The sequence below is a fragment of the Bison bison genome, unplaced genomic scaffold, assembly GCF_000754665.1.
Source record: "Bison bison bison isolate TAMUID 2011002044 unplaced genomic scaffold, Bison_UMD1.0 scf7180017864453, whole genome shotgun sequence".
In the NCBI taxonomy this organism is placed as follows: domain Eukaryota; kingdom Metazoa; phylum Chordata; class Mammalia; order Artiodactyla; family Bovidae; genus Bison; species Bison bison.
The window spans coordinates 1,386,722-1,398,423 of record NW_011495015.1 but is presented as its reverse complement, the minus strand read 5'-3'; the positions used below and the strand labels follow the sequence as shown (position 1 = coordinate 1,398,423).

General features: G+C 48.2%; 1 protein-coding gene across 4 annotated transcripts in view; it reads left to right on the top strand.

Annotated features, from left to right (window-relative positions):
- The window catches only part of NAPG (N-ethylmaleimide-sensitive factor attachment protein, gamma), a 12,112-nt gene extending 410 nt beyond the window's left edge, over nt 1-11,702 (top strand). The window contains exons 2-13 of one of the 4 annotated variants that reach the window (XR_826963.1): nt 1,578-1,645; nt 3,342-3,426; nt 4,237-4,254; nt 4,908-4,938; nt 5,904-6,013; nt 6,121-6,187; nt 6,461-6,531; nt 7,614-7,692; nt 8,579-8,658; nt 9,100-9,229; nt 9,610-9,830; nt 10,269-11,702. Coding sequence is in view for 3 of the 4 variants with exons in the window: in XM_010859080.1 (XP_010857382.1) it covers nt 143-171; nt 1,578-1,645; nt 3,342-3,426; nt 4,237-4,254; nt 4,908-4,938; nt 5,904-6,013; nt 6,121-6,187; nt 6,461-6,531; nt 7,614-7,692; nt 8,579-8,658; nt 9,100-9,229; nt 9,610-9,753 (912 nt within the window). In the remaining variant the exon portion in view is untranslated. Of the gene's footprint in view, nt 1-6; nt 172-1,577; nt 1,646-3,341; nt 3,473-4,236; nt 4,255-4,907; nt 4,939-5,903; nt 6,014-6,120; nt 6,188-6,460; nt 6,532-7,613; nt 7,693-8,578; nt 8,659-9,099; nt 9,230-9,609 lie in introns of those variants that run through there. The other 3 variants (XM_010859080.1, XM_010859078.1, XM_010859079.1) reach the window with 3 other exon arrangements.

The window sequence follows — 11,702 nt, the reverse complement described above, 5'->3', positions numbered from 1 at the left end:
ATCTTCGAGCGGATGCTCCTGGTTCCTGTCTCGTTGGGCAGCTACCTGGCCCAACTATGTTTTAAAATCTCTAGCTTTTCTCAAGTGTAGCAACAAGACGACTTAATGGATATGTCTTGTCTTTGGTGGGATTTTAAAAGTTATGTTATGGTGGACATTGGGGCTCCCCAGGTAACTCAATGATAAAGAATCCATCTGACAGGGCTGGAGACGGGGTTTCGATCCCTGGGTCAGGAAGATCCCCTGGATAAGGGAATGGCAATCCACTCCGGTGTTCTTGCCTGGAAAATCCAATCGACAGAGGAACCTGGCCGGCTACAGTCTATGGGGTCACAGAGAGTCGGACACGACTGAGCGCGCGCGCACACACACACGGTGGAAAACATAATGAGGACCTCGGGGTAGGGGTGGAGATTAGAATTTTGCTTTATTGCGATGCTTTCTCAGTTTTGTGGATTAGAGTAGACAGGCTGCATTTTAACCATTTAAGCTTGAGAGTTGTTTACAAATTTGAATCTTACAGCGGAATTACACAAACATAAACTTTAAATTTATTTGGCCAAGTTAAAAGGAACACAAGAAAGGGTGGACGTCTGCAGGCTATAGGGGCTTCCCCCTCTCTCAGTTAAGGTGCCCCCTCCCCGATTCCGTGGCTTTCACTAACTGAATTCAGAATTTAAGACGGTATTTATTTAGCAATTCTTATGCACACCCAAGTTTGACAGTCACAGGGTTAGTTTAAGCTGTAAGTCTGAAGTTACAGAAAGCATCATGGAAAGGACAAGGAGATGTGGCCTCGGGATTGGTTGTCCTGTGGTCCTGGAGAGCAGCTGCTCTCCTTCTCCAGTCCTGCTCTCCTCCTCCTGTTGCCCTGCCCTCTCTGGTGGCCCGTCCTGGCCACTGCAGCTCATTGCAGCCTTCCTGCTGCCGCCCTCTGTCGCTCTGAGAGTTTGTCTTCAGCAGTCTTCTGGCTTCGCTCTGCAGTCTCCTTGGAGCATCTTAACTGGGTGCTGGTGTGGCCCGTCTATGGCTCAGGTCATCTGTGCCTCTGCCGAGCTGCAGTCTCAGGAATCCAGCCGCTCACTGCGGTGCCTCGACTGTCCCAGTCATCTGTGCCTCTGCTGAGCTGCAGTCTCGGGAATCCAGCAGCTCACTGCGGTGCCTCGACTGTCCCAGGCTTTAGTGCGCCACAGGGCTTGTTACACCCTGGATGCTGCTGATGGTACCCTGTTTCTGGTTCAGCAGGGCCGGGGCAGGCTTAACAATTCATACATTTCTAGCGAGCTAGCAGCAAATACTGGCACTGCTCGTCTGGGGACCAGGCAGTGATTACCTCAACTCTTCTTGGATGTTATGTAGACATTTCAGAAGGGGGAGACTGTGTCTGTGACAGTGGGAGGGAAAGTGATGAAGTGTGTAGTTACCAGGAAATTTGGACGGAGGTAGACTAATGGGGACTTTCCAGTTGATGATTTCCCTCCCTCCCTATTTACAGACCTACAAGGTCCTTACAAGCAGGGTTCTGACTTAAGAATGTGGTTGGTAACTTCTGTTAACTGTATCTTCCTTTCATTTAGCCTGAAAACTGGTTTTTTGAAATGGAAGCCGGATTATGACAGCGCCGCTTCTGAGTATGGAAAAGCAGGTATTTGTGACAGTTGCCCTGCCACCCGCAGTGTGTTATGTTGATCTTGGCATAATTCTCACTCTTAGTGCTTCCTATAGCATCTTAGTTGTTAGAAAAAAACAGCCAAAGACCTGCCCAGACCCTGTGCTTTTCTAGGTGCTGTTTGCAGGTGTCTCGAGTGCCGAGTTGCAAACCCAGCTGCCTCCCTCGCCCATGAGGGCAGAATGTGGGGTGGGTGCAGCTGTGGGCTTTCAGCATCATTAGTGTGTTCTTGAACTGCAGTCAGTTCATACTATATACTTCCAGGAGTTTTGTCATACTTTTCTCCCAGTATTTCTGAATAAAGACTTTTTTGGTTCACTTTGTAAAGCACGTAAGCCTCATTCTCAGCAGTTGTGCACGGCGCATGTTAGACTCTTATTCTTTACAGCCTTGCTTGGAGATGTGCTGATAGGTTTTCATCCAATGTTAAGTTTATAGGCATATTTTAATATCTTTATTTGCATATAAGATAAAAGCATCCTGAAATTTCCAACAGAAAGAGAACTTATTAAGAATTCAGCATTTTCAGTTATGGAATGACAGCTTTCAGCATATCTCTGATGATTTTGGATATAAAGCATAGTACAATTTTGAAATAGGCTGAACACATTTTATTGTGTGTTTCTGCAGTGGTTGTGATCACATGTGGTAGCCTTGGGTAGAAACCACCTAAGAAATCTGCTTTTGGCAGACTTTAGTTTCAGTATATCACCAGGAAGAAAGAAGTCAGGAAAATTGAAACTAATCAGCGCAATGTAGGATATAGTTTCTACAGAATAATTATTAAAATAATTACAGATTCACATGTTACATGGGTTTTATGGACACTTCATACAAGAATGTTTTTGTAACTGGAGAGCATGACATTTTGCAGATCTCCTCCATGAGAGAAATTTAACATGGAACTGTTATATATGCATTTGAGACCATTTCTGCTTTCAGAAATAAGTACTTCAAGTCAGATTTTCCCGTTAAAACATTGTTTGTTTTCTTTAAGGGTTTATGCAAGATACATTTCATTAGTAAAGTTTTATGACAGCAAAATGTAGAAATTCAGGGATGAAATGGTTTGTTGTTTATTTTCAGCATTTTATTAAAGATAATTTTAAGAGTGTTTTTAGCAAGTGATGTTTTCTTAAAGCAGTATACTTTTCACTTATTTGTAAGCAACACTTCATGAGCTTTCCAAAGTCTATAAGATAGTATTTAAAGATTGTGCTAAAAAAGATTATAAAAATATTGAGTGTGCTTATTGGACTTCAGTTTCAAAATAATTTAAACGATAGAATAAGCTTTAACTGAGTACTGTTTCTGTTGTTAACTGTGAAACTGGTGAGGGAAGGAGCTGTCTTTGTGACGCCGCCTGTTGTTTGCGTTGTTGCTTGATTGATGTGATCTAGGTTCCTCAAAGTGTACGTGCTGGTGTTAGAAAGACTTAAAAAAAAACTTTTGAAAATACTTGTAGATTATTGATAATCAAAAAAGTTATAAGAAAATGGCTTAGAAAAAAGTAGTATTTATAGTTTTATGAAATTTACTAAGTATTTGATTAAGTGTTAAGTTTATATTCTAATACCTTACTTATCATACAGATTTCGGTAGTGATTCATTTGAGGTTTTTTTTTTAAATGATGGAAATAGAAAAATCTGTTTTTATTTTCCTCTATTTCAGCTGTTGCTTTTAAGAATGCCAAGCAGTTTGAGCAAGCAAAAGACGCCTGCCTGAAGGAAGCTGTGGCCCATGAGAACAACAGGGCGTATCTTTCACCCTTTGGAAATGGTTATGAGTTTGCTGCTTTTGGGGTACAGTGCTGTTAGCTTAGAAGCCTCTTAGAGCAACTCTGCATGTCTAAACTCTGAAGGTGATTTATGGAGACTTGATCGTGATCCACACTGCTTTGCAGAGCTGCCTTTGAGAGTTTATTGATTCTGGATTTGCTCGATGATGGTTTTACTTGGGATGAAATGAGGGAGATGGAAGAGACAGGTGCTGAAAAGCAAAGAGGTGGTGCAGGTAGACAGAGTGGCCGCTGTATAACTATTTTCAAAGTGTAGTCTTCCTTGGGTATTTGAAATAAAATTTTTAAGTAGTTGAAAACAAATTTTCCTGAGGTATTTTATAATCTTACTGACTAAAAAATGTTTGTTTTACCTCACATGTAGATAATGGTTATAGTAGTCTTGCATTTTTAGTAAAACATCAGGTTAATGCATAATAGAAGTAGCTTAAAAATCTGTGTGGTGTCTTGTCAGTGTTTTTGTCAATTGCGTAGTTTTTATGTAATTGCCTAACATCCTCAGGCATTAAATGACCTCTTTACCTGGTTGACTCCGGGAGATGGTGATGGACAGGGAGGCCTGGCGTGCTGCGATTCATGGGGTCGCAAAGAGTTGGACACGACTGAGCGACTGAACTGACTGAAACTGACTTACCTGCTTTGTGGGGTTTGCCTTTTTGAACAGATTGGAGCAGTGATTTAGTTAGCCTTGCTTTTTAAAATAATGGATCTTTAGAAACTGTTTTGTTTTTTTTTTTCCCTTAATTGTGCGTTATTACATCTATTCAGCCTTTTTCATGCTGCCAAGTAAGTAATTTCTTCTATGTGTTCATGTATTTGTAGGTTATGTTTTAAGTGTTGCTGCTTTCCCTTAGGTCAGTAAATTTTTCCTAGTTATAAGCCCAGAAATAGTGCATTCATGTGTACTGCTGTAAATAAAATAGTGCTTTATATTTGTTTCAGTCTTCACCTGAACCTTAAAGATGAAGTCACTCCTCACTAAGATATTCAGTGTTTAAATCACCATCATATTTTTAGAACCATTTTGTTTAGTAACCTGTGAAAAAACAAGTGAGTTAGAAACCCTGTTTTTCCCCTCTTTCTTAATATAGCTACTGGTGCCTGTTCAGAGAAGCAGAAAATTTTCTTTTGCTTCTGAGGAGAAAATATTTGTTTCAAAACTTGGATTTAGGTTTGTCAGGTAGAAAGTCATTTAGCTTCTGTGAGCAATCAGTTAATTTTGCATTGGCAAAGAGAATTCTCTTTACCTTAGATGCCTGCTGTTTCTAAGGCATTGTTGCCCACATAGATAAATGGAAGAAAAATTTTGTTGTGTCGTAACAAGGGCCTAAAGTAAGTATGTATTGCCTGAGCCAGTTTAGACATGCAACTTCTCGTATCTGGTAGGGGGTTTCTCTTCCCTTCAGGATCTCATCTGAGAACTTGTATTCTCTCTGCAGAGCATACGAGCAAGCCGGCATGATGCTGAAGGTCAGTGACGTTGGGGCACATCTGCCCTGTAGGTAAAATGAGTTACAGTGTGTAGTCTTAAGGACGAGACCAGCAAGTGTGATGTCCTCAACGATTTGTCAGCTTAGTGAAGGATGAATGGGCAGGTTTGAAAACAAGCCATGCAAGGTCAGCATGGAGACACAGCACGTCAGCCTAGAGTAGATAACACTTGTAAACTTTACACCTTGCTTTTTCATGATTTTTTCCAGTTTTTAAAAAAGGTTTGGATTGGGGATGCTAGATGTATGGCTCATGTGATGCTGAGACTCAGTTTACTAGTAAGATATGTAGAGTTACTCTGTTGACGGCACTCAGAGTAAGAGGGCTGCAAGCACAAGTGCACACAGGGGGATGGCTGAAATGGAGGAGGCAGGCCTGGACGTGCCGGGGGTGGGGAGAAATGCAGCTTCCAGGAGGGGGTAGGTCCCCCCCGCTGCCACTCTGCCCCGCTCGCCAGTGCCGTGTTGGGGCATGAGCCTGCTGATGCTTTTGATATTTTAATATATGAAGCCACCAACAGATCTTCTGTGGACGTGTCTGATTATGAGATGTGAATGGTTAAAGCGCAGTGACCTTGCAAATGAGACCCAGCCCTCGGGCTCCTGGTTTGCGGCCTGGTTTGCACAGGCCTTGTGTATAGCAGGCACTCATGAGTATTCCAGGAACTGTAGCTGCTCAGGAAACACTGAAGAGCAAGTGGGCTTCTCCGTTTGCGTAGTTTCTCTGAAACCCTGTGAAGGACTGGGCTCTGCAGGATCAATTGGTGTGTTTCTGGTTTGGCTGAAGGAAGCCTGATGGGGAGAGTGACCTTGCGAAGGCGTTTCATTTTCAGTATGTGTATTGTGTCATGTTTTGGGTCCTTTGCCTTCTTCAGTTTCAGATTGTTAACTCTATATTTCTTAATTCATGCATTTACTGCTTTGTGCCCTATTGTATGGCTAAAGGAGATGCAGAAACTCCCGGAGGCTGTTCAGCTGATCGAGAAGGCCAGCATGATGTACCTGGAGAACGGCACCCCGGACACGGCCGCCATGGCCCTGGAGCGGGCTGGGAAGTGAGTGTGGACAGGAGCTCTGCCTGGGAGTCTTTTTGCTTTGATAAAGTCCGGTGCAAACAAGTTTTCTGTTTCATGTATAAGTCAGATATTCTTATTTCATTTAGGCTGATAGAGAATGTAGATCCAGAAAAGGCTGTGCAGTTATATCAGCAGACAGCCAATGTGTTTGAAGTAAGTGAATTTGTTTCCTCTACGTAGACTTAGAATCTTTAGTTTCATGAGAAACACAGCGGCTACTTTGAAAGCTCCCCTGAGCTCACAAGTGAGCTCTTCTTCTGGGAGCATTGAGATGGGTTCTAGTGGCTTTGGTGTCACTGCCCCCGCTTCCCCTCCCCCATCCCCTCCCCCTATCCAGTGGGGTTACTTTTTAATCAAATCATTGTTGGGGGAGGAGAAAAATTCCTGCCTTAAAGCCGCCCACACTCTCTTCTCTTGGATCCACAGAATGAAGAGCGCCTGCGGCAGGCTGTCGAACTCCTGGGGCAAGCCTCCCGGCTGCTGGTGCGTGGGCGCAGGTACGTCTCACACCGCTGTGCTCCTGTGACCTCCAGGCCATGTTTAGGCAAGGGCTTGTTGATCGTTTGGGTGCAACCTGGGGCACACCAGGCCCATAAGACAGCAGCACATTGGGTTAAACATTGAAAGATCCACTGCTGCTCTAAGTACCGTCCCAACATGCGTTGGGGCCTTGTTGGTTAAGACCTGGCTCGGCTGCTCTATGGCTGTCTGGTCTCTTACCTGGGGAGGGGAGGTTGCAATGTCTCTGGGGGACAAGTATCTGTAGTGCTCACCCAGGAACGTGGACAGGTTCCTGACAGCCGGACAGTGTCATCACACAGGTTGTTTACCATTTTATCCTTCAGACTTAGGACCCACAGCATGAGTAGCTGGATCCCAGATAACTAGGATCCTGTGGAATTTCCCTGTTTTTTACTTCACTGCAGTTTAAGCTTAGTAACCTATCTCCATTATTAATAAAGTTGTGCAGAGGAGAGTGTATGCGAGTGGACAGGAGAAGGTGACTGTTGAGGATCGTGGTGTGGAGCAGGACGTTTGCTCACCTCTCCCTGTCTACCCACTCTGTGGCCCCCCGGCCCCAGTCACTGCCTGTTTTGGGCCCCAGGAGCTGTCAGGGCCTGACGAGGCTGGGGTGGGCACTCGAGGGTGCAGACACGGTGGGGGTCGTCCTTACAGCAGCCAGTGCTCCTGGGGCGTCTGCACGGACTTCCAGGGAAGGAGAGGGCTCTGCGATGGTGGAGTCAGGCCTGTCTCTCCAGGGCTTCTCACAGCCGCTCTCAGAGCAGCTAGTTGAATCTGATGGATGCTCATTATTGGATGGTCCTTACAGACCCGACTGCCATATGAAGCAGCCTGTCCTGAAGTCCTCTCGCTCTGTCTGCTGGGGGTCGAGGAGGGAAAGTCAGATGCAGTAGTTACACTGACTGCGTGGAGCTCTCGGAGGGCGCGGGGCAGTGGCTAATGGGCCCGATGCCACCTTCATTTCTCTAGAACCTGTGACGTCAGACACGTCACACCATGGTCTCTGCTGTGGGGCACTTAGACCTGCCTTGTTCAGCATTTCTTGTTTTGTTTTCAGGTTTGATGAGGCGGCAATCTCTATTCAGAAAGAAAAAAACATTTATAAGGAAATTGAGAATTATCCAACTTGTTATAAGGTATGCTTTCAAAGTGCTTAGTTTTGGCTTTTCCTTGAATCATATTGATGTAGCTATGCCTGAGACTGTGTTCCATGAATATTTGTTAATTTTTTAAAATGATACCTTCTGGACTTCTGTTTTTGGCTGAGATGGAGTGATCCTACTGTTGGCTCTCCCTGCTGGTCAACAGCCAGCACTGCTGGGCAGAGCACAGGAGACAGTGCCCTGAGCACTCTGAGCGTTGAGCGGGTGCGAAGCCTTCTGACTTCATATCCCCTCTTCCTTTTAGCTTCAAGAGAGGCACCCCCCATCTTCTAAACAGAGGGTCTGGGGAAGAGGCCCCCATAGAAACCCTGTCTCTCTAGCCAGAGGAGCTAGGGAAAGGGGCCCAGAGAGGAGGGCTGCAGGAGGGGGCTCCCGAGTGTGTGTGCATGTGTGTTTCAGGGGGTCGCCAGGCCCGGAGCAGAGGGGCTGAACTAAGACCAGAGCCGCTGCCCAGGAAGCAGACCGAATGTGTGGCCTGAGCCTGGGCTGGTGGGCGGGTCGGTGCAGGGGCCAGGGGCCAGTGACTGGACAGAGGGAGCCAGGAAGACGTGACGGTTGTCAGAGAAGAGACCCAGGTGTTGGCGTCAGCATATCTAGACCGTAAAGTGGCTGTGACAGCTGCTCCATGCGACCAAGGGCAGCACTGGTGGAGTTGTAGATAGAGGGGCTGGTTTAATAGAAACTATAAATGAACGAAATGAGAGTTTTAGAGCTGAAACAGAAGGTCTGAAACACAGTGGCGGATGGGCTTCATCTGAAAATGGAGATGAATGTCAGATGCAAACCAAGTTACGTTCCAGGTGTCGTGGAGTCGGTTCCGCGTGGGTGTGAACCTGGCCTAACCCCTCTTCTGTTTCAGAAAACAATCGCCCAGGTCTTGGTGCACCTGCACAGAAACGACTATGTGGCGGCCGAGCGCTGTGTCCGCGAGAGCTACAGGTGAGGCCCGGCCGTGCGCCTGCTCTGCTGGAATGGGTGCCCTGCCTTCAGAGGCGGGGCTTTTGTTTTCTGTGAAGTTCAGGACAGGGCGAGTACATGGCGAGCCTTTCAGCTTTTGCAGCAGGGTTTTTATGAGTTGGGTTCTTGGCTGTGTTTTTCTCCTGGTGCTTCTGTGGAAGTGAGTGACTTGAGTAATTTTGTGATATTTGCCATATAAGAAAAAAAGAGGAAGTCCTCAGGTGTATGTTTCAGGAAGGTCAGGATAAGGGGTTTCCTCACAGGTGATGTTTAAACTGAGCAGCCTGAGGCCAGGCCCCCCGACACTGGGCCCCAGGTCCTCTGCTGGTAACCATCCTGGGTGTGATCTGCACTTGTACGTGGTCAGACCTGTGCTTGGGGGTGGGTGTGCAAGGCCCAGCACCCATGTGCGTGTCCCGGCAGCATCCCCGGCTTCAATGGCAGCGAGGACTGCGCTGCCCTGGAGCAGCTCCTGGAGGGCTACGACCAGCAAGACCAGGACCAGGTGGCCGAGGTGTGCAACTCGCCGCTGTTCAAGTACATGGACAACGATGTAAGTGCCCACCCTGCCCCCTGCCCTGCCCTCCTGTCCCCTTCCCTGAGGCCGATGCTCAGAGAGGAGGCTCGCAGGGTGCACGTTGAGCAGGTATACTGTGGGGACACCCCCTGCTCGGTCTGCGGGTCCCCCTCCAGGTCACTGACTGAGTGAGTTTCTGTCAGGCTCACGGGGTCTTGGGGCCCCTCAGGCAGTGGCCACACGGGTCGAGCCCCCGCCCTGCGGCCCAGCAGTGTTGGGTTTTATGGCGGTATTTCCCTCCGAGTGGTGTCCAGGTTTCCAGGGGGCAGAGACCAGGACCTGGCGCACAGGTGAGAGCCGTGGTATCGAAGGTCAGGCCCAGACGTCCAGTCTGAGCTGCGCTTTGTCATTGACAGTACGCAAAGCTGGGCCTGAGCCTGGTGGTCCCAGGAGGCGGCGTCAAGAAGAAGGCAGCAGCTCCCCCACAGGCCAAGCCTGAAGGCACCGCTGCCCCCGCCGCTGAGGAGGAGGAGGATGAGTACGCAGGGGGGCTGTGCTAGGCTCGGCCCTGCCTGCATGACTCACCCCCGGACTCCACGGAGGACAGCCAGACTCACAGGGTCCTGGCTCTGATGCTGTAAGACAAGTCTTGTTCCTGGTTCCCGGACCACTGCCCTGCCCGCTGCCTGGAAGCATTTCCTTTCTTTCCCTGACAAGAGCTCTTCTCAGACACCAGCAGGAATTAATAGAGAAACATCCCATCATGTCATAGTGTAGTTGATTTTAAAATTGGCAAACCCATTTCTCGACAGACTTGTTCTAAACAAAAGGGGTCACACGCATGGGCAGTCTTTGCTCTTGGGCTCGTGTCATTTGTTAGAGAAATTGTTTGCATTTTATCTCATAATTGCTGCTAAAAGTGAAGTTTACTGGTTAAACAAAGTAATATTGTAAACATTTGTTTTCATAAGGAGATTTATGCCCTGTGATAATTAGAGACACTTAAGTTATTAAACCCTCAGATGGAGTGTGGGCCAGGAGGCTGTTCTGAGCCTTACGACGTTACTTCTCCCAGAACAAGACGCACCTGGAGGGTCGTGTGGGTGCCTGAACGTTTTGACGGTGGCGTGTCCCAGGGGCCCTGTGCACGTCTGCAGTTCTCCCTGGACCGTGGGCATTCCCTCCTGAAGCTCAGCGACGGTCTCCTCACCCGCCAGGCTGTCGGCTGGCCTCAGTCCCACAGACCTGTCCTTTCCCTGAGGACCTCGGCTCAACGTGGAGGCGCTCTCCGTAAACCTCCCGCGTGTGGCTGAGAGAGCAGGACTGGCTTCACAGGTGGGGTGCTGATGTGTGGTTCCTTCCCGGCCTCTCCTGATGGGTTGTCTTCAAGGTGTTCTTTGCCTGAGCTCAGCCCTCTCTCCTGGTGGGAAGAAGCCCAGACCCTGCAGTGCAGCTGATGCCACCCACCTGGCCTCCTGGGCTCGGGTCTGCTGGCTTCCCGGGGACATAGAGGTGGTATCATGGGAGGTCAAGGTCACCCTGAGCTCTGGGAGAGTCCAGGGAGTGTCCTTGCAGGGGTGGGTGGGTGGTAGATGGACTCTTTCTGGAAGGTCCGGGTCAGAACACTAACGAACATCCTCCTCGAGTGCCCCCCACCCCCAACCTGGCACCCACATGGTCTGTGGGCAGTGGCTCCTTCCAGCCCTTGTTTGGGGACACTGGTTTCAGTAGCATCTGTGCTCAGTGACGTGTTAATAGTGCACACTTGTCCTTGCTGCTGTGCCCTCCACATCCAGCCACCCTCCAGGAGTCACCTTAACGTGCATTTGAACTCATTCACAGCCATCCCAGCAGATTCGGCCACACCTAGAAGATGCTCTCAACTGCATTGTGTAGACTGTTATCCAGTGCAGCCTTGGAAGAAAGGCTTCACTTCTACTCTTTTCCTTCATAATAATAGAACAAAAATGCATACTGAGCCAGGGGTCCTGCAGGGCTTGGGGGCTTGGGGAGTGGGCCTCCCAGTGCAGGGGGCTGGAACCTGGGCATCCCTGACTACCACCACCCCACCCCACGGGTTATGGTGTGTACGGGGCAGGTGGCTGTTCCCCTGACATCAGGGGGGGCTTCCTGTCTGGGGTCTGGTGAGAAGTGTCTCCTCTTCCTGCTCACAGAAGCTATTCTCCTTGGGGGTGCTCAGGAGCAGGGAGTGGTGGTCACAGCAGGGAAAGGTGTTCTGAGCTCATGTGGTCCCTTTCCTGGAGAGGGTCCACGTGCACGTTCTCAGAGCCCAGCAGTCCCTGTGCTGTCCTGTGTGAGTGAACCAGTCTGCAGAGTCTAATATATTGAACTTAACTGTACATATGCAGCGTGTGGTATTTGTGTATGAAACTGTGCTTTATTCCTGTTTTTTTTTCCAGCTTTGATGAATAATATTAAATGTTATGGAAATGCTGATTATTGCTTCTATGGGAAGATAATTACAAAAATAAAATCTGAAACCATGCAA